At 39.6% G+C, this 23029-nt stretch overlaps 1 protein-coding gene across 5 annotated transcripts in view; it reads left to right on the top strand.

Moving 5' to 3' along the window:
- Positions 1-16770, top strand: part of Lpar1 (lysophosphatidic acid receptor 1) — a 161379-nt gene extending 144609 nt beyond the window's left edge. For all 5 annotated transcript variants that reach the window (XM_029562525.1, XM_029562524.1, XM_008831115.3 and 2 more), the window contains one exon: positions 14371-16770. In XM_029562525.1, coding sequence (XP_029418385.1) covers positions 14371-14672 — 302 coding nt within the window. In that variant the 3' untranslated portion in view covers positions 14673-16770. The remainder of the gene's footprint in view (positions 1-14370) is intronic.
- Positions 16771-23029: the final 6259 nt, after the last annotated feature.

Raw genomic sequence — 23029 nt, 5'->3', positions numbered from 1 at the left:
CTCTGCCAAGAATCTCTGCTCTGCAAAGATCAACCCAGGACATCTGGCAGCTGTGGGAGACACAACTGATCTCAGAAAGAACAATCACATTTACAGTTTTGGCCTTTCCTCTCTTCATGTCTTTTGGACACTAGGGGAAAAGACACATTTAACAAACATTTTTAGGTTGCAAAAATCATTCACAAAATTTCCTGAATTTGCTTTTGGATTAAGCCCCCCCCTTAGCATTAAAAAGTGAATTATAAGTGAAATTTCCATTATATTTCTGTGCCCTTGAAGTTTGCCCTCTGAGTAATACAAATCTTGTTGGTTGATTCAAGTAGTTCATGAATTACAAAGAATAAAATCCACTGGGTTTTGTCCTTTCCTATATTCTACAGGCATTTTAAGCCAGATTTTAGTATTTGTTTAGACTTCTATAATTTTGGAAGAATCTTAATTCATAGCTTAAAATTAAACATGCTACAAAGTTATAAACTTCCTGCTCATGTTGAACTTATGTGAGGGAAAGATTCTGGGTGGTGGTGGTGAGGGATTTCATTTATCCTTTTAAAGGGGTAAATATTATTCAAATCACCTTGGCAACAGCTAGGCTATGGTCATGCAATACGTTTATTATCACTTTTAAGTTAACTTATGCTGGTCTGGAATTGACAACAGTGATTTTTCTGTGAAACCTAAGATTTGTTATTTGTTGTTTTTTAAGTTTTCATTATTTATTTTGTGTGTGTGTGTGTGTGTGTGTGTGTGTGTGTGTGTGTATGCAATGGCATGTGTGTGGAGAAAAGAGAACAACTTATCGGAGTCAGTTCTCACCTTCCACCATGTGGATCCCCGGGATAGAACTCAGGTCATCAGGCTTGGCAGAAAATGTCTTTACCCGCTGAGCCATCCCACTGGCCTGTGAAATTTATTATTTTTAAAATAAAGGATAGAATATTTGCTTTTTAAGGATTTATAATCTATTGCTAGGTTTGGGGGTTGGCACAGATTTAACTATGGAGATGGATTATTTCTGCATGAAGAATGTATGTAAGGTCATCCTGATGAGCTACTGCAGCTCATCTTTTTAAAGCTATTGAAATGAGATTATTCTGAATGGGCAGATATGCACGCATATTATGTGTCTATATGTGCTTTATATATACTATGTAAATATATATGTGCATATATATTTACAAGTGTAAGATTTTTTTGCCACTTGAAGGTCATAAGAGCTTTTAAGAAAATCCTTTGGTAGGCTTTGAGTAGCATTGGCGTTTGATTATTGGTGGGCAATAATAGCAGTCTAGTAAATCAGTCTCAACTTCAACTATATACTAATTTGCTCCAAGATGGAGCTGCATAGAACTCAGAAGACATGAACTGGGAGGAGGGAGAGAGGGAGTGACCCATCAAAACATGGTTTAGACTACTGTACAGTTGGTTCTGTTCAAAGTAAATTAAAGCATTTCCTGTTTGGTATACTCCCAGAGAGACTTTGACCTCAAAGGTCATATCCTACTCCTGAGCACATTAGCTACTGGTGGAAGTGGGGTGTGAGTGTGTGTGTGTGTGTGTGTGTGTGTGTGTGTGTGTGCTTGAAAGGATATGTGACTCTGTTTATCTTGGAGCTGGCTAGATGGTCATGTTTCTTCTTGCTGGGCATTATTGTGTCTTTATTTTTTTGTTGTTTTTCTCTCTCCATATGATTATCATCTAACAGTGTTTGTCTACATGTTACATTGGCATCACTGGATGTTTTGGTATAGGCAAAACACTAGCTTTAGTCACAATTCATTATACCATCTTACCAAAACAAGGAGCCCCCTATTTAAGAAAGTTCCTTGTGTGATGGGCAGTTATTCGCTGAAGCATGGTGTCCTCCAGTGCATTTGAAGATAGAGCAACTGCTTATATAGAGGCAGTGGTAGCATGAGAAACAAAGTTGCTTCAAATTGGTGGTAACTGGTGATTTCATAGATGGAGGACAAGACTTTTATTGACTAAATTATGTAATAGTGAGCACAAGGCACAGAGAAATACCACATAGCGATGGTTGAATTAAGATCCCTTTAATAATTAGCCAGCAGTCTAGAGGAGGCTAATGCCCCCAAGAAATCTTCACCCAGAGGAGAAGCAGAGCAGGGTTTACAAAACCACAATTACATCATGTCAGAGGTGAAGCCAATAGCCGTAGTTATATCAGATTACTGTAGTTAACCAGACCAAGGACAAGTCAGTTAACCAAGAGGTTTTCAGTTAACAAAAAGTTTCTGTTAGGAAAAACAAGTTTCTGAGAATTGTTGAAACAATGGTCTTCCTAGAGCTGCCAGTATAGCTGGAGAAGGGAACATTCTGCCTGGGTAGCTGTATGTGTCCCACTATTGTAAAAACATTGCACTCCCTGAAGCTGCTGGTGCAACCTCCATGGAATCCTTCTGCCAGGCTACGGTTATTGAGAGCAGGTGGAGTGGCTGGGCAGAAACACAGGATGAGCAAAGGTCATCTAGAATAAAATATAGTCAGTTTGGCCAGTTCAGTTAGAATGCATTATTATATAAAGATATATAAGTACATATGTGTGTGTGTGTGTGTGTGTGTGTGTGTGTGTGTATTCACTACAGTGGAAAAGAATGCATTCCTGAAAAAAAAAAAACAACACCCTGATTATCTACCTTCCTTTACTTGACAAAAAGTAGCAAAATGGATCAGTGCTCAAATGGCCAAAAGCAAATATTGGATCAGGAAAATAAATCCACTGTGCCTCCCAGGATGTCAAGTAAAAACAAGATGTCAAAAATACAAAAGAAAAACTGACAGACCTTAAGGGTCAACCAAATTTAAATATTGATTCTAAAAATATCCAATATCTATTATAAAATAAGTCCCAATAGAAATAAGCAGAAAGAATTAAGATAAAATTGCTGTGATAAAAAGGAATGCTTCCTAATTCTAAAGGAAAATGTAAGACTTCTTATAGATAAGACCACTTATCAAAGGCCAAGCAAGAATTACGAACGAAGACAATATAATCGAATCAATATACCCTACTAGATATATGCTCCTTTTCCCACTTACTTTACAAAATTCATTTGGGGCTGGAGAGATGGTTCAGTGGTTAAGAGGTTAAGAACACTGGTTGCTCTTGCAGACGACCCGGGTCCGATTTCCAGCACCTTCCTGGCAGCTAACAACTGCCCCTAACTCCAATACCAGTTTGATTTCTCCTTGTTTCTTTTTCTTCAGCTCATGTATGCAGGGTCCTAAGAAATAGGGTCTTATCATCAAGTTCCAGTGGGTGACCAAGAGCAGGGGCAATGATCAGTATTGTTTGAGGGTCTATGACACCCCTGATCAACAGCTTCAAAAGAGGGAGTCCATTCCTGGCATTGGGCTTTTACTTTGCTAGCCTGTGGTGTCTAGTAGGGTCAATGTCCCCCTGTTAAGATAACTCCTTTTATAATATATGTGTATGTACTCTTAGTTTCTATAGTGGTGGGTTTCCATAAGGCTTTTTCTAAAGGCCTTTCATGTTAGTTACAAGATGTGAGAGTGATCTGGCTGACATCCGTCACCCCATTGATTGCCAGGGTTGATTCGGCTGATCTGGGTGACTAGGTGGGTGTCTTCCTTCCTCCTTCAATGCTCCGTGTGCATCCCTACCTCCAGTTCTGTGCTCAGTAGAAGAGGATAACCTTCCCCGATAGAAAAAGGCTAGTCTTCAGTCAAGGGAATACAGAGTATCTGCCCTCCCCTACTAGAACCTCCAAGAAAGCTCTGAAATTTCATGCAGTTTTTTTTTGCTCAGACAGAAAAGGAAAGTGCTTCCACATTAGACTTCTCATCTGCAGAACACATGTTGGAGGACATCATTCTGAGAACAATAATGTTCATCCAAATATTCAGAGTTTAAGGTAAAACATGAAAAGACTAACAAATATGTGTGAATATGTTTACATATGTGAGCATAAATATCAAGCAAAAAAATTAAAAACTACAAATTTTAACTCAAAAATGCTGTAAAGTGTTTAAAAATATGAGGTAATATATGGCCTTGTAATGCTCAAGGAAGTTCTGTTTATCTTAAGCATAAATGAGTTAATGCTACATCACTATCAGCAGTAACATTCAAATAGAAAGATAGGCAGAGACATCAACAGTTCACAAAATAAAAGATTTAACTGGTCTATAAGCATTAAAAACCTGATTTCATTAATAGTCAATTAAAAAGTTGTGAAATAATTTGCCTATCAGTTTAATCGTTTTTTTTTTTTGCTGTTGTTGTTGTTTGGTTTTTTTGTTTTTTGTCTTTTTGAGACAGGGTCTCCCTGTAGTCCCAGATGACCTGAAATCACTATGTAGACCAGGCTGGCCTTGAACTCACAACGATCCTCCTGCCTCTGCCTCCCAAGTGCTGGGATTAAAGGTGTGCACCACCACACTTGGCTTCAATTTAATAGTTTTTAAAAATTCACTGTGGTCAGCGTTCACTTCAAGGCTGCATTAACAATTCAGATGTGCTGCTTACAAGTACCTATATCTGCATTAATTTTCTGCATGGCAATTTCAGCATCTGTAACAATAGTAAAATCATACTTATTTTTTTTAAATCCAGTAAAGTCATTCCTTAGAATCTTTGCTCAAAAATGAGGAGAGGGCCTGGAAAGACAGATGGTTCAGGGGTCAAAACAGTGCACTCCTTACTCTTGGACAGTAGCCAAGTTTGGTTCCTGGCTTCCAAGTTGGATGGCTCACAACCACCTATAACTCCAGTTCTAGGGGGTTGACAACATCTTCTGGCCTCTGCACTCATGTGCAGGTACCAACATATGGTCATACATATAATTAAATAATAAAGTAAGGCGATATAGTTAAATATTTCATGTATAAATATGCTGTTTTAAACCATAATGAGTAAATTAGAAATGTTCTTTTTAACTTTTTATTTATTTTTATTTTATGTGTATGAATGTTTTGCCTACATGTATGTAGGTGTACCACATGTGGTCAATACCCACACAGGCCAGAAGAAGGCGCTGAATCACCTAGAACTGGAGTTAAAGACAGTTGTTAGCCACTGTGTGGGTGCTGGGAACAGAACACACGTCCTCTGAAAGAGCAGCCAGCACTCTTAACCACTGAGCCACCTCTCCAGTCCCAGAAGTAGTCTTAATATATAAACTTAAGTTTAAGTCATTATATATTGTAATTTTATGCAGCCAGGAAAATTCTCATTTGCAAATACCATTCAATAATATAAAAAATGCCCTGAAGTAATATTTAAAGTAGCATCATATAAAAGTATATAAATATTATGAATACGTCTATAAATGGAGAAATACAATAAATATTTTAAACTTATATTAAATATATAAAATGTTAATAATAGTTATGTTTATGATAAAGCATTAATCTTTTAAACTTTTCTACATTAATTTCATATGCAGCTATCAAAAAAGCACAACTTGAAGATTCAAAGAAACAGTGTCTAAAGAACATAAAAATTAGCTACCAAATCATCTACATTATAAGATTATAAGTGACTTTAAATTTCCTCATATTTTTTCTGCATTTTCAGAACCTTCTGTGAGAAAAAAATAGACATTATGACTTTAAGAGCTCACTAGTTGCATTTCATCATTTAGACATCAGTCAGTGCAGATAAGAAGCTGGCATACAATGCTAAGAAGAAAATTTAGATTGGTGACTATTATTCTCATCACACTCATAAATTATAAGTGGCCCCTTGAGTTAAATAAGTTGTAGAACAAGCCAACAGTATGGCATCCCTGACAAAAATGCACTTGTACACTTGGGAAAAGCCTGTTACTATTCAACTTTTATATTTTAGATCAATAGTGACTATGATAAAGAATTATTAGTAGAACCATACTTTATATTTTAAAAATGTTAAGACATTATGTGTTGGAAGGTAGGGTATCTCCTTTTACCACTCCCTGATAAAACATGGAAATAAGACATGACCAGGAAAATGCACCTGCTTGAAACTTTGAATCTTGAGGTTATTAACACAAAGGGATGTTAGGTGGAATAGTGCATTTCCAGGCGGCTATTGAGGAATCTAGGTTCTGGAACTACAGCAGACATGTAGGAACAGCAGATCTATCCAGAATACAGAGTGTTTCCAGGGGCAGCATCATCTATTGGACAGTTCAGATAGTGGAAACGCATGTCTCCCTGGGTTCCTGACCCATCCTAGTGTCCTGGTTCCATTGATTTCATAGACACTCACTCCTGTCATCAGTAACCACAACAGGGTAGTTCATGCTATAGTAACAAATGCATGTGTAATAACATATTTGTATGGAAGGTCTACCTCATGCCCTTTTGAATGGCCTGCGGCACTCAGGCAAAGACCTCACACATGTTATATGCTGATGCACATCTTCCAAGCAAATTTTTTTTAATATTTTATTTTTTTATTTTTGTGTATGAGTGTATTGCCTGCATGTATGTAAATGCACCCATGCCATGCAATGCCCGTGGAGGTTAGAAGAGAGTGTCAAATCCCCTGGAACTGGAGTTACAGATGGTTGTTAGCCACCATGTGGGTGGTAATTGAACCTGGGTCCTCTGTAAGAGCAGGCAGTGCTCTTGATTGCTGAGCCATCTCTCCAGCCCCCAAATAAAATTTAATGACATTCTACTAGCTAATTTTCCTTGTTTGGGGCGTTAGTCATTTGACCAAGACTTGCTAACTCAGAGGATATATTGACTGTCTACGTGTATACCAAATACTGTTCTTCGTGCTGGATATAAAGACCTGAAACGATAGCATTCCTTCTTCCATGAAGATTGCACTCCTGCCTATAATCAATAAAGATATAAATCAATAAATGAGATCATTTGGGCGTATGCCTAGGGAATGTGGGGATAGTAAAGTAGGATAATGTGGAAATGGCAGTGGTCATATAATGACAATTCTTTGCTTTAGTGTTCAGTGTGTCATTAATGCCCTTCTCTAAAGGATGGTAGGTTGTTGCCATAGCTAAACTAGCCAAGGATAGCGTTTTGGAGGAAGTGACTTTTAATGCTAAGTAGACATGAAGAGCCACAGAAGAGTGTTCCCAAGTGAAGGACCTGTAAGTGCCAAAGCCCAGATATACATATGCTGGCTGTGTGGTGGAACCCAGTGAGCTGTGAATAGAAGCTGATAGGAGCCAAGGAAACGGCAGTAGGGTGTTACAGACCAGAGGACCAAGTTCAAATGGGAAGTCTTTGTAATATTTTAAGTAGGAACATGACATACTGTGAATTGTTTTGCTTCTGAAAGATTGTTCTGGCCATGTGTGCCAGCCAGACCTCAGGGAAGATGCACAGAGGAAGAGGAACTGGCTGGGAGCTTGTTGCATGGTGTTGCTTACTTAGCTGGGGTATTTATAGTGGGGAAGTTGTTTCTATTGGCTGTTCAGCACAGCATTTATTTCTGTGAGAGATGGCACTAGCAGATAAGCCATGTCAGTGTGTACTTTGAATAAACAGTTGCGGGATTGAGATTTAGAGTCCACGATAGCAGCCAGAGAATGCCTGGGGGAAATGCTGCCCAGTGCTAAGAAGATGCAGAGGAAAGATGGTGTTAATGTTCTCCTGTGTGGAGGAAAGGCAGCAGTGTATCGATCAAGGTAGTACTATGGAGCCGAAACTTCCACTCGGGAATGTTAAAAGGAGAATATAATGACTATTCTATTCTGCTTTATAGTTCAGTGTTGTTAATGCCCTTCGATAAAAGGTAAGTGCTGCTCTCAGGAGTGACTAATGAACACGTTGGAGCATATCACAAAGTGAATGAATTCATGAAAGTCTAAATGTGTGCAGTTCATAAATGGAAGTGGAGCAGGAGGACGGCAAGCTCCCAGGCCAGCCTGGTATACACGGTGGGTGAATAAAAGACCTCATCTCAAACAAGGTGGAAGGTGAGGACCAACAGCCAAGGTTGTCCTCTGACCTCCACACACACACCTCTGCATGTGTGCACCAGCACTCATACACAAGAACATACATACACAGAAAAGTCAAAAGGGAAGTAGAAGTGTTGAGCCTTAACTGTGGACGAAAATTGTAATAAATATAAAAATAACATGTGAATGAATTCTTTTCAGTAGTCAGGAAAAATGGTTTTATAATTAATCTAGGTTACTCTTTTAGAAAAAGCTTTACAAATATTTATTATTTTTATTTTATGTGTATGTATTTATGTGTATTTATGTGTATGTATGTATTATTTTTATTTTATGTGTATGTATACATTGCCTGTATGTATGTAAGTGCGCCCATATCGTGCAGTGCCTTTGGGGGGTCAGAAGAGGGTGTCAGATCTCCTGGGACTGGAGTTACAGACGATTGTTAGCCACCATGTGGGTGCTAGGAATCAAATCCAGGTGCTAGGAATTGAATTACTGAGCCATCTCTCCAGCCCCTAGAAAAATCTTTCATCTCAAAAGGTCATCACAAGCAGGGACTTGTAGGAAAACAAAAACAAACAGACAAACAAACAAACAAACACAAACTCTGGAATCCTAGCTACTCAGGAAGCTGAGGCAGGAACATTGTAAACTTACGCCCTGTCTGAGCTATAGAATGAGCTCAAGACCCATCTGGTCAACTTGATAAACTCTGTCTCAAAAAGAGGTTGAGGATACGGCTCAGTTGTAAAGCCTTTGGGTACCATGCACAAGCATGTACAAGGCTCTGGGTTCAGTCCTTAGTGCTGTCCCTAAAACATCCCATACAGTTTCCTCATGATGACTTCTTAGCTGCTACACAGAGAGGAGTAAGCCTTTATTTTTTTTTTCTTTTATCATCTCCTACCTAACTTAGCTTTCTTAAAGATACATTAACACATGTTCTTAGATAGCAGAAATCACAGTGTACTATAGAGACGAACTGAAATTTGGTTGGATTCTGGAATACAGCCGGCTTGCTTTAATGAAAAACAAGTAGTTTTTGTATTGGAATGCCGTTTCTGAAATCCTTGTTTGAGAAATTAAAAGAATCAGGCGAAGAACAGGTTAATTTGGAGGTAGAGCTGGCGTAGAACTGATTTACCTTGACTTGTTCCGGACCCGTGGGACGCCTGAATTTTTTGTGAAAACAATTTTACCAGCCTAGACTGGAAATACTTTCTGTTTTGTTCATCCAAAATCTTGGAATCTATCCCTAGAGGTCTCCAGCAAGGTCTTTTTTTCTTCTTCTTCTCCTTTAGCTTTGGTTTTTGTGTTTCATATGTAAGCAAAGAGGCAAAGTTCAACTAGTTAGGAAAATGTCATTCTAGAAAAAAAAAAGACTGATTGTGACAGCAGATGGTAAGCATTATACCGCTGATGGGTTGTGTAGATTTGAGGGAAGGTGTGGTAATTCAATCGTGGTCTGCAGCTGTGACCTGTTGTTCTAAAGCAGCCTCCTTCCTCCCTGCCTCTTTCGTCCACATTCCAGCAGCTCTCCTTCCATTTCTGTGGGCATCTGGCCCTCCCAGATTGCTCTGACAGATGTATAAGAGGATTGCAACTTGTCCAAGAAGAGCAATCTGCAGACAGGTTTTGAATAGCCTCCTGGCCCTATCTTTTTTGGGAGCAGTGACATGTCAGAGAGAGTGTTCTGCACACTGAGACAAGGCTCCTGGGACTCAGCTTTCCATGAACCTATCATGATGTCTTTAAAGCATCTCCATCTGATATCCTGCAGATACTTTAGACAAAGCACAGGTGACCATCCTTAACAAAATGCACATGGACACTTTCTCCTGTTTCCTCCCTCAGCCAAAGGCGGTACCAGTCGTCCTTCATTCATATGGAAAACCTTGAAATCATTCATTCTAGACATTTCTATCCTTCTCATCCTCAGGTGGGGACTATCGCCTAAATACCTTACTGGACTTCGATGCGTCTTTCTCCAGGCTGCTTCTTTGATTCAGACTCTCGTTGGAAATAACTGAATATACATATGTATAATATCTATTCTACTTATTTTGATCATTTTCTTCTTTCACTGTCACTGATCTGTATCTTAAATGAAAATCTAGCAGGTGAAGCTGGTGAGATCAAAATGTTATTTCTTTTTTAAAAAATATTTTGATGTTTTTATTTTATGTGTATGAGTGTACTGCTTGCATGTGTGTAAATGTATTCATGTCTGGCAGTGCCCATGGAGGTCAGAAGGTGTTGAATCCCCTGAAATTGGAGTTAGATGGTTATTAGCTGCCATGTGAATGCTGGGAATCAAACCTGGGTCCTCTTCAAGAGCAGTCAGTGTTGTTAACCACTAAGCCATCTCTCTAGCCCTGAAGATTATTATTTCTTATAAGCCCTCATTCAGGTTATTGCTTTCTAAAAAGATTATTTTTTGTGTATAAGTGTTTGCCTACATGTATGTAAGTGCATCACATGCATGCAGTGCCCATAGAATCCAGAAGAGGGCATCAGATCTACTGAAACTGCAGTACAGGAGGTTGTTAGCCCCCATGCGGGTGCTAAGAACTAAATCCAGGTCCTCTGCAAAAGCAGCCAGTGCTCTTAATCTCTGAGTCATCCCTCCAGCCCCCAACCTATTGCTCTCTGTGACTTAGTTTGAGAACTAGTGCTAAACTGGAAAAGTCTTGAATGTTCTAGCCAGATACACAGGGCTGTTGTGACCCTGGACATCTTACCTTCTGCCACTTCCAACTTTACAATACCTTAACCATAAGCTATTTCTGCTCCCTCTCTCTTCATACTGTTACATACAGTCTTTGGTTTTGTGCCTTGGTCTGTAGCAATTCCTTCATCAGAAATGTGCCAGAACTACACAGACTCCACAAGCACTCTCCTACTGAGTTGTGTATTAGGTTATTTCCCATCCTGGGAAGTATGGAGCCAATAACCTCCAAAGTGACCTTTCTTGTTCTCCCTCAGTCTCTTCCTTCTTATTTTCCTTCTTGTGACCATCTGATGATGTGTGTAGTCACAGAGCTTTTTGAAATACTAGGTCCTATGGCTCATGTCATGCTTCCATGTTCTGCCTTGGCGGGGATCTGTCCTAGAGCTGCACTGCATGGGCTTTTTCATCTATGACATTCATGGTGCTGGGGAGTGATGATCAGGTAGATGTATAGTGTCAAGAGAGATTTTGCAAGTTGCTTCCCATGCACCATATGGAAGAGCTAGTCCTTCCCTGCTTTACAGATACTGAGATGGAGGCTTTTGTTCATCTCGTCAACCTCTTACAGGAGCCCATTCAACTCTCTGCAGACTCAGTATGGTCCATGATGCACATCTGGTGTGCTATGGCCTGACTCAGTTAGGGTTGGCCACTTCTTTTTTAAAGGAATTTGGATGTGACTTCTGTTTTCAGAAACTCAGAGGAAAAAAATCCACAATTTGGGAAAACTTGATTTCAGAATATTTCTTCACTGTAATTTAGGAGCTCCATCACCTTGGAATTTTCCAGGCCCCCTTCTCATGCCCCTTTTGTAATACATCTTCATCCTTTGGTCTATTTTATCTAAGACATCTCTATGAAAGCTAAGGAAAGGAAGGGGAAAACTCCATATGACTGGTTTTGAATGTTGACTTCTGAGATGTCCCCTGTGGGTCACTGAAACATTTTACTGAGTCTGGAAGATTCAAAGACATTATGGTTGGACCTCGTCATAGTTCTAAAAACAGTTCCTTTCAGTGAGGGAAAAGGGAGAGGACTCAGTTCTTTCAATAAAGTGTCCACATAGGTTAACTCCTGGCAGGCTGTGGTGCATCTCTTTTCCTGTGACCAAATCTAACAGGGTGCCTTGGTTTTTGTTTTGTTTTGGATTTCTTTTTTATTTTGGCCTGCCCAAAGGCTAATTTCTAAGGCCATGGCTCTTTTATAAAAAGACCTTGCTCTTGAATTTTCACATTTGAAGAAATCGTCACACATGACTGTTTGAATCTCCTCCCTTCTGAAAAGTCAAGCGGACTGAGTCATTGAGTATAAGAGCTGTTTCTTTCTGCTCCCTTCAAGGAAAAAAAGATTGTTTTATGTAAAATATATCTGCCTGTGCTCATATCTAATCAAGTTCTGAACTTGAGCTCAGTTAGAGCTTGATAGAAGTAGAAAGCAAACTTTAAAGAATGCTCTCCCATTCATGAAGGCCCTGTGTGTGTTTTAGTTTCCAAGGAACTGAATAATGGGACCATGTATTTTCCATCCAAGCATTTTCCAGCCTGAGAATAATTCCCTTCCTGGATTCTCAATGAATAATACATTATTTCTGAAACCCAAGAGGCATTCCTTTGATTTTCCTTTATGTTTAGCTTTGTGAGCGATTTTTAATAAAGGGAATTCGAGGACTTGGAATGAATCTCTGTTAACATTTTTATTGAAGTTCAGATATACCCTGCCTATTAGCTGCTGCTATTTGGAATATAATTTTTTCCTCTCTAAGGAGAGCTTAAGGTATTGCATTTATAAGAAAAAAGGAAGCACCTTGGATAGTCTTCAAAGTGAACAGCAGTTTTAAACCAACACACGTTGTTGTGGAGAAACGAAGATCTTTATGGGACACTTTTCTTCTTCTTTCAGTTTTATTCCCCTGCTGGAAAGGTTCAAAAAAGAAAGCTCACACTCAAAGCTGGGCTGTTTGGAGTCTAAATCTCGTTTGTTTATATTTTGTGAAACTCATTCCTTGAGGCTGGTCTAAGCTGGGGACTCTAGCCCAAGTTCGCATCCACCCACCAAGGCTAGCACCATTTATATCGAAAGATTCAAGTGCTTTCTGGAATTCTCCCTGCTTACAGTCTGCTCACTTCGTAGCTGATCATCCACACCGGACCTCTTAGCTGAGGTATAATGGCACACCCTGGTTCCATTGGCTCACTCTCATTCAGTAGAAAGTACCCAGCAGATGCTAAGGTCACACAGTCATAAATTTTTGTTTGTTTGTTTTTGAGACAGGGTCTCCCTGTAGCCCCAGCTGGCCTGGAACTTACTATGTAGACTAGGCTGGCTTTGATCTCATAGGGATCCACCTGCCTCTGCCTCCTGAGTGCTGGGATTAAAGGCGTGCACCGCCACGTCCGGCCTCACAGTTATACATTTTAATATCATTTCACAACTTCTGCTTTCCCTGGGATCCAAATGGAATATGATTTCTATTTCCAGCCTTTTTATAGAAAAATCTTAACAGTTTGGAAAAATTGTGTGTGGGAGGGGAAGGGAGAATAAAACTAATCTAAATTAGAGAATATCTGAACCATAAAATTTGGTTTCAAATACTTAATTTGTAAGCTGCAAGACACAGGAGGATATTTTCAAGAATGTAGACTCTGGAGTTTGGATTCCAAGTGTAAAAAAATTGTAATTTGTCTCATTTACTACTTTCCAGTATGCTGATCTTAAGGAAGGTGTTTTAAATTTTCTAGGTCTCAGTTTTTCTGTCTGTACAATGGGGCTATTAGCTTGTATGATATATGACTTATTGAAGAATGAGTGAATTATCATTTGTAAAGTCTATATAAAATACTGAGATCGTTGAATAAAAATCAAAGCATTTATCATTAACAACTACTATTTACATGCTACAGAGCAAGGAATGATACTGCTATTGGGATTGTTCATATATGTTATCGAGTCATTATTTTCTTAGCATTCATTTAATGCTTACAACAAATCTCAGAAAGTAAATATATCTATTTTTCAAATGAGGAAACTGGGGTAAAAAATCATCTGTCTACATTCACCCAGTTCTCTAAAGTGGCAAAGATTTGAGAACAGATGAGCTGAAACCAGAGTCTGTGCCTTGATATTTGATATTTGTAATTACTGCTTATCTTTTGCTCCCAAACAGCCTTTATGCAATTTTTTTGAAGAAAATTTTTGACGTGTGCATTTTCTTTTTTAACATTTTATTTATTTTTTATTTTATGTGTATGAGTGTATTGTCTTCATATATGTAAGTGCACCCGTGTTGTGCAGTGCCTGTGGAGGTCAGAAAAGGGCATAGGATTCCCCTGGAACTGGAGTTACAGATGGTTGTTAGCCACCACGTGGGTGCTAGGAATTGAACTCAGGTCCTCTGCAAGAGCAGCCAGTGCTCTTAACTGCTGAGCTATCCCTCTGGCCCCTCAATGCATATTTTCATGGAGCAGATGTTTATCAAACTCTGTAGTTTGTTCGAAATCATTAATATTACTATTTTATACATGCTGTGTGTTAAGTAGGACCCAAATTAATGAAATGTTACTAAGCTGATTTTTTTCTGTTTCACGAAGTGAACATTTGCTTCACGTTGGTTGGTGGATCTGATGTCAGTATTTATATACAGAGCTGAAATCATTTCACCTTTTGGTTGCTTGTGTTGTAATGATAGTTTTCGTTCTCTTTCCTTTAATCCCCGGATCCCTCTGCCTGTGGCTGCAGGTGCCTTCATCGTCTGCTGGACTCCAGGACTTGTCTTGTTACTGCTGGACGTGTGCTGCCCCCAGTGTGACGTCCTGGCCTATGAGAAGTTCTTCCTCCTCCTTGCTGAGTTCAACTCTGCCATGAACCCCATCATCTACTCCTACCGCGACAAAGAGATGAGCGCCACCTTCAGGCAGATCCTGTGCTGCCAGCGCAGCGACAACCCCAATGCCCCTGGGGAGGGCTCCGACCGCTCTGCCTCCTCCCTCAATCACACCATCCTGGCTGGAGTTCACAGCAATGACCACTCGGTGGTTTAGAAAGGAAGCTGTGACCAGAAGCCAGGCATTCTCCATGGAGCTGTGAACAGCCTCCCTCGCACCCCAGGGTCAGGGCAAGTGGGGAGCGAGGAGAGGGAACTTTCGTACTTCAAAGCTAACCAATGGCAGTGTTTGCCCCGGTGAGAACTGGTAGGGCCTGAGAATTGGCTTAGGTGCAGCGCCTCCTCCTCCCCACTCCTTGGAAAGTAGAAAGTGGACTTCTTGCGATGGAGATCAGAAATAGACTCCGGGATGTCCGCGTAGGCTACACTAACTCGACTTAAAAGATTTTGTGTGGTTTCGTAGAAGCCAGAAAATAATTATGATGAATCGAGTCCACAACTTCATTTATACACAGGCTCCACCCCCCCCTTCTTTAATCGTTCAAGGATACATTTCATTTAATAAGCATGTTAATGCCTATGTGCATGTTTGTGTTGGAAAAGACTGTTAAACTACCATAATTGCATTTTTTTTGCCTTATGGAGGAAAACTGTAAATTAGAATTTTTGTGTGTAGAAAGCATGCATGTGATGTATCTGCATGGCATGCTTTACTTTCAAAAGATAAAAGGATACTAATTTTATAACTTCTAGGAAATCGAAGACTAGTTGTAAAAATCAGTGTTCATTTAGGCTAGGGAATCAACAGTGCTCTAATCACAACATGACCTTTTTATTAAATATTGTAACACATATAAAAAATAGGGAGTTTATCACCAAAAGAATATATGCTCTGAAAACATCATAGACGAGCTTCCTCTTCTATAATGACAGTAGTACTGTCCCTGCACATTTAAATACCTAAGTGTATTCTTCGTGCCAGTACATCAGAAGAAAAACTTAAAAGCCTGTGGTTTTCTGAGTTACAAAATAATACATACTTATTGTAGAAAACTTGAAAATTACAGAACTGTGTAAAAAAGAAAAAAAAGATTATCGCTATTACAACCCAGAAGTAACCATCTTTAACAGCTCCCCCATGTATGCTCTATACATATATTATATACTTTTGCATGATTGAGATATTATGAAACAGTTTATAACTGTTTTTACATGGAATTTCAAGGTTTCCCTATGGCATTAAAATTTTTTTTTTTTTTACAAAAACAGTGTTAGTGGCTATATACTATTCCATTTAATGGATGAAACTCAGCTTATTTAACCATTGGCATATTGTTGACTAGGCTATTTTGAAATTTCATTATTATAAAGTTGGAAGAATCTTGTGTACATAAAACCTTGCCCATACCATTGACTATTTACTTAAGACCTATTCCCATGAAGGACTTACTTTTAAAATGTGAAATATTTTCATCTTTCACTTTTATAAAAAGGGATGTTCTACTTTCAAACTGCCTATGTGGCAGTGCCAACGAAAGCTGGTGCAATTACCTTTTTACAAAAGAAATGAAGAAGTGGTTACTTCAGTTGAGAATGACTTGTTAATAACAAGATGGATTAGAAATCACTGACTGCCACAATAACCAAGATGCCCTAATGCAACTAGCAGTTTCACCTTGTGTTTTGAGGGACTGGTGAGCTCCCTCTTAGTAACCACTGCCGTCAGTAGTATTGAAGAAAATTCAGAGAAATAAAACACATGAAGTGACTATAGGGTTGTACTAACCGGCCTGGGTGAGTGTGCCAGCATGTGCCTTGTGATCTGCAGGAATCACCCAGTAAGCTCTCCATGCTCAGAGATGCCTGACACATTGTCTGGGTGACTGGTGACTCTGTTGGTGTGCTCTAAGGAGCAACCAGGAAGAAATACAGGTCTGAAGCAGGTGTGGGGAGGTCAGGGGGATGTGTGCGAGAAGGCAGGCCTGAAGAGAGTGGCATTCTAAGGAGGAGGAAGTCAGTGCGTGTTTAGTCAGAGGGTAGATGTGGTATGAAATGTCTGTGGTAAAAACAAAGGTGGGAACCAGTTAGCAGACAGGAGGGTTTTCCCATACATAATATAGAATATTTTATACTGGAAGCAGATGAAATGAACTTGGATTTTTATTGATGTGCTTTTATAGGGGAGACATTGACTATCTGAAATGAAAAGCATACTAATTGGACCTTAATAAATCATTCTCAATCAGTGTTTGTAATGTGTGGTTCTAGTCGGTATGATTTCTCTTGTTCTAGAGGCTTCTTACTCACTGGGCACTCTGATGCCTTCCCTCTCTGACCTTTATATTCTGAGGTGAATGAACACCTGCTCTCACAGCTAAGAGACTGGTTTCTATCCCAGGAGATTCATTGCAACATATTACCTCAAGAACATAACTTGCACAGTGAAATGTTTAACTCCGATTATATAGAAACTTTGATAAAACTCTAGGAGTTTATAAGTTACAGAGGTCTTTCTGCTGATTAATAACTAATGATAAATGATATGTCTCTTCCAGTGATATGTCTGGTATAATATTTTCAGTATAACATAGTCTTGAAAAAGAGAAAATGTCTATTCAAGTAAATGTCCCAATGAGTGCTTAGAAGAGATCCTGAATCTTTAAATCTAGAACAGAAGGTTGTTATAAATCAAATGTCTTTGAGTTCATCTTGACAAATTAGCTCTGATTCACATTTTCTCCCCTTGTTTTGATTTGCAAAACCATGAATTACTAGACTAGGAACCTCATCTAACATGTGCTAGGCAGTTAATGAGTTTTACTGAGTTTCCCACACGCTTTCCCAATTAACTATTAGGCTTCACTATTCAACTTCTTTGTAATGTATTCTGGTTTGCCCTCAACTTCTGAAACAATGTAATTTTGTAACATTATTTCTGCTCCCCCTTCACCCAGAGTACACTCATACTCTAACAAAACTGCAAAATCGCTACTTTAAATTTGCCCCTTCAGTACACTGAGGTAATGGAACATTTTTAATGGCAAGACCTTTTGAGACAAATTACTTATTTTTGTTAATATCAAGCAAGTTACACCTGATACCAAGCCCTCATCAGAAGTAGGGTTTATTTGTGAGTTAGGATGGAGTAGTTCAGGACTAGGCTTGGATTTAGGTACCTTCTGATAGAACAAAGAAGCAGGAGACGGAATACATCATCCATCTACCCAACTTGTGCACGTTCTAGGATTCACTTGTGTCCTGGGGAGTCTACCTTGAACATTCTCTAATTCTCCCCTTAAAGGGATAAGGCTCATATTCACAGACTGATTACTGATGAATATGTAATAACCATTTTAATTTATAAAACAAAAGTGTGGAAATTAAGAACTATCAGCCAAATCTACCTGCTCTTGCATGGCCTATGAGCTAAGAATAGATTTTACCTTCAAATAGTTGGGAAATATTTTGCTGCACATCAGAGTTAGAAAAAACCAAATTCGTGTCTATAAATGTAGTTCGTTGGAATACAGCTACACATTAATTCATGTGCTGTCTGTGGCTACACTTTCACTGTAATTGCAGGACTGAGTTAACACCATGGAGACAGTACAGTTCTCAAAATATGACATAGTTATAAGCCTACCCTTTACCGAAAAAGGCTAGAAAAATATCCAACCCTGTCTTAGTCACTTTTCCTGTTGCTGTGATGAAATAACCGGACAAAAGCTGGAGGGTGCAGTCCATCATAGTGGGAAGGCATGGCAGCAGGAGCTTGAGGCCCCTGGTCACATTGTGTCCACAGTCAGGAAGCAGAGAGCTATGAATACTGGTGCTCAGCTTGCTTGCTTTCTCAGCAGGCTAGGAGCCCATCCCAGGAATGTTTCCCACCCACAGTGAGCAAGGCTTCCCGCCTCCATTAATCTAATCAGGATACCCCCCACCACAGGCAGGCCTAGAGGGCCATTATCAGGTGATTCTAAATTTCACCACATTGACAATTGAGATTAATGATCACAGACCCTTTATTTAAAAGCCCAGAAAAAGAGAGAAAGAAAAAAGAAAGAAAACCCTAATTTGAGAAGTTCCATTTTCAGTCCTGCTCTCCTCACTGAACTATGGCCATGTGTGGGGTTTTTGTTCTGTTCTTTAGTCTTTTGTAGATAAGGTCTCCCTGTAGCCCCAGCTGGCCTAGAACTCACTGTGTAGACCAGGCTGGCCTTGATTTCACAGAGATTCACCTGCCTCTGCCTCCTAAGTGCTGGGATTAAAGGTGTGCACCACTACACCCAATGGGACTCCGAAAAGATGATTTTCTGTATGAAATACACAAAAATTCAAAAAAATTTTTAAAAATATATAAAAACCTTTATGGAAGCCAACTACTTACCACTGCTATGTCAGATAACTGAAAAGCAGAGGGAAAGAAAGAGTTTGAACCCAGGCACTCTTCCTGGGCGGACAGTGATTTCCCAGAAGACAGAAGTTAATACATGAAAACCTCAGTGCCATGTATAGGATGCTTCCCTATGAATTATTGCCAGAGAAAGCACCGGAAGCCACCAAGTGAACAGAAGATATTACCATTGTTCATGCCTGCCCACCAGAACAGCAAGGGAGACCCTGAGGAGACTGGAAAGAGGAGCAAGCCACTGCTGGAGAGGCTGTGACCAAAGAGGAACTTCAGGATGGATGGAGTCTATCAGCTTCCAAGTTCCCTGCTGCTCAGTTGAGGTAGTAGACTAGTCCAAAGGCATGTCGGTGTCCTCTGTGTTTTTCCAGCAGTTCCTGACTGAATATTAGATTGTTCAGCCTGCTGCTGAGCTCTGAAGTGTCCATTGATAGGTCACTGTAAGAACAAGTATTGAATGAGCCTAAGCTGTTCTGCAGATGTTAAAGCAAATAGAAAGAAGCTGGATGGAAAATAAAGTTTCTAAAATAAAAAAAAATAGGGCTGGAGAGATGGCTCAGTGGTTAAGAGCACTGACTGCTCTTGCAGAGGACCTGGGTTCGATTCCCAGCACCCACATGGTGGCTAATGCAGACACAGCACTCATACACATAAATACATTCATACACATAAAATAAAAATAATAAATAAAATATTTTAAAATAAAAAATAGAGACAAAGGACCAAGATCTCTTAATCCAGCTCCTGCCCATAGACACAATTTTCAATTGAAGCTTTGTATTAAAGATAGCTTTTATTTTTAAACACTCTCAGACTTACTAGTCGTTAGAAAAGCTTACCAAATTTATCAAATTTGTAACCATGAAATTCTTCAAAGGCTCAAAATTCTTGAGCCATTGGTAAGGGTCCCAATGCCCTTAAATACACTGCGATTTTTACAAACAGGGACATACTTGTTCATAATTTCAGTATAACCATCACAATCAAGGAATTGACATGGATATAGAACCTACTATTTACTCCACAGACCACGTTCGAGTTTCACCAATACGTCCAGAGTCGTGTCCATCAAAACAAAAGAATCTACTCCAGGGTCACAAGCTATATTCAGTGGTCAACTACCTTGAGTCTTCTCCCATTTTGAACCATCCCTTAATCTTTGTCAACCTCCATTACCTGAAGATCATAGGTCGTTTTCTAAAACTTCCCTCAAGTTGGGTTTTTCTGACGTGTACTTGGTTAGATTGACATTATTTATCTCTAGTAAGATAATGCAGAGGTACTGCTACATTCTACCAAGCAGCAAATCTCTTTGGTCAGTCACTGGTAATGTTTATGTTTACTATGACAATGTGATAGAGATGGTGTTTGCCAAGCTTCCTCACTGTGAAGAAAACTCACTTCCCCCTTCCCTAATATAACAAGCATTTTGTAGAGAAATGCTTCAACACTGTAAACATGCTTGTTTTCATTTTTTACCAAATTTGTGTGTATGTCTGTGTAGTTGGGTGAGTCTGTGTTTGTGCATATATGCATCCACATGAAAATGGAAACCAGAGGTTAATGCTGGATGTTTCTCTCCATCACTCTCCACCTTATTTTAGACGGGGTCTCTCACTGGGCCCAGAGCTCACTGATTGGCTAGACTAGCTGGCCAGCAAGTTTTGGGAATCCACCTATCTCGATACCTCCCCTAGCAGCACTAGGGTACAGAAGTGTATCACTGTGCTGGCTTTTATGTGGGTGCTAGAGATCCAAACTCAAACCCTCATGCTTGCCAGCAGGCACTTTCTAGAAGGAACCACCTCCCTAGCCTCTTTTTCATCAAATTTTAATGTCTGATTTCAGCATCCATTTTCACAGATTAAGCCATTATAAATGACTTAGAACTTCTGATACCACAATTTCATGATTAGAAATTCCATAAGTTGCTGATATTTTTCTATTGATTAACAGTGGCAATCTTAAACTCAGAAGTGATGGACTTCTGATTCTCTTTTCATTTATTTGTAAGCATTCTGTGAGAGCAGAGTTCTTTCTTCTGTGTATTCATTTATTTATAAGATTTGCGGGCTCTGGTTGATGATGCCACTGTCACTACTCACTTGATATTTTTTTTTTTTTTACAGTATTTGTAGACTCGCATACAGTTGTAAGAAATAGCATGGAGCCAGGCATGGGGACATACACCTGAAATCCCAGCATTCAGGAAGGCAGGAACAGAACCATTGGGAATTCAAGGCCAGCCTGGCTACATGAGACCCTGTCCTTAACTCCCCTCCTAAAAATAAAAGATTCCCTATGCCCTCCACTTAGTTTCTTCAAATGGTGCTATCTTCAAAACCACGGTATTACATTACAAGCAGAATATTGGCACAGATGTAATCCAGATATAGAACAGTTCCATCACCATGAAATCTTTCTTGCGTATTTCAGAGCCACACCTGTCTTCCTTACCATCCTGCCTTCCCCACCCCACCCCCAGCACCCACTGTTGCCCATCTCCTTCAGCAATGTTTTCATATAGAAAGAGCTTATGGTATTTTTCCGTAACAATGATTTCAGAATGTTGAGCTGATACTTTCCTAAAGGCTGATGTCTTTCAGACTCTATAAATACATAAAAATAGATGATATAGACGGAGAGATGATTCAACACTTAAGAGCACTGACTGATATTGTAGAGGACCTAGGTTTGATTCCCAGCACCCACATGGTGACTAGCAACCATCTATAATGCCAGTTCCAGGGGATCTGATGCCTTCTTCTGATCTCCAAAGGCATCGCAGTACTTGGGTGCACTTACATACATGCAAGCAATACACTCATACACATATTTAAAAAAAATAAAATGTTTAAAAACATAGATGATATATACACTGTATAACAGATTGTACATAGCCAGAGGAAAGCTACACAAACATATATTCAGATATACATGTATCTATGCACATAGATACATATGAATAAATACAGGGCTGAATAAAGTAAAATGAAGTTTTTGTGGTAGGATGGACGTTAGACCACAGTCCAACACGCATACAAACAACAACACAGCGAGGGAACTTTTCATTTTGTTTTGTTTTGTAGAACTTCCAAGATCTCGCCACTGACACTGGGAAGGCCAGGCATCATTTTGCTTTGTATGACATTGCTTGTGATTTGTTTTCTTCTAGTCTCCTAGCTGGGATCCTTCAGAAAAGGAGTCTCTTTTAAACAAATATTTTATTTTATGTGTATGAGTGTATTGCCTGTATGTATGTAAGTGTGCCTGTGCGGTACAGTGACCACAGAAGTCAGAAGTGGCTTTTGGATCCCCCGGAACTGGAGTTACAGATGGTTGTTGGCCACCATATGGGTGCTGGGAACTGATCCTGGGTCCTCTCCAAGAGCAGCCAGTGCTCTTAACTGCTGAGCCATCTCTCCAGCTCCCAGAAAAGGAGTCTGTAAGTGTCACCTCACATAGCAAAGTGTTAGGCAGTACTTAACACTTGTTTGTTTGATGAAGTACAGTGTGTGAGTCATAAGAGCAAAGGCATTTTGGATCAAGAAATGCTCCTTAATTTCACACCAATGGTACTAGGTTAATTTCATTTTTTAAGAATTTATAGTAAAAGTTAAATAAGAATAATAATACACCAAGGACAAGAGGCTGGAGGGATGGCTCAGTAGGTAAGAGCACTTGCTGTGCGAGCATGGGGACCTGAGCTCTGACTCCAGTACCCATGTAAAAAAGCTAGGTGCGGCCTCATGAGAGTCTGTAACCCCAACACTGTGGAGGGCAGAAATGGGATTCACTGGAACTCGATTGTCCCCTGCCCTAGCTCCAGATTCAGTCAGAGCCCAGTCTCAAGGACTAAAGTGGAGATTGTTAGAGCAGGGTACCCCATGTCCTCCATATTCTCTTCTGGCCTCCACTTTTGCACACAGGTTCAGGAACCCACATACATCTGTGCACACACACACACACACACACATGCACGCACGCACGCACGCATGGGAGGGAGAAAGAGAGAGAGAGGTTAAGAAAAATTCTTTGAGTGACATGTTCTATCATTATGAAGTTTATCTTTTCTGGATAGTTTTACTTATTTTTGGTGTGCTTTG

This window comes from Nannospalax galili, unplaced genomic scaffold, assembly GCF_000622305.1.
Source record: "Nannospalax galili isolate Female #2095 unplaced genomic scaffold, S.galili_v1.0 scaffold1255, whole genome shotgun sequence".
Taxonomy (NCBI): Eukaryota; Metazoa; Chordata; class Mammalia; order Rodentia; family Spalacidae; genus Nannospalax; species Nannospalax galili.
This window is presented reverse-complemented; position numbering and strand designations above follow the sequence as displayed.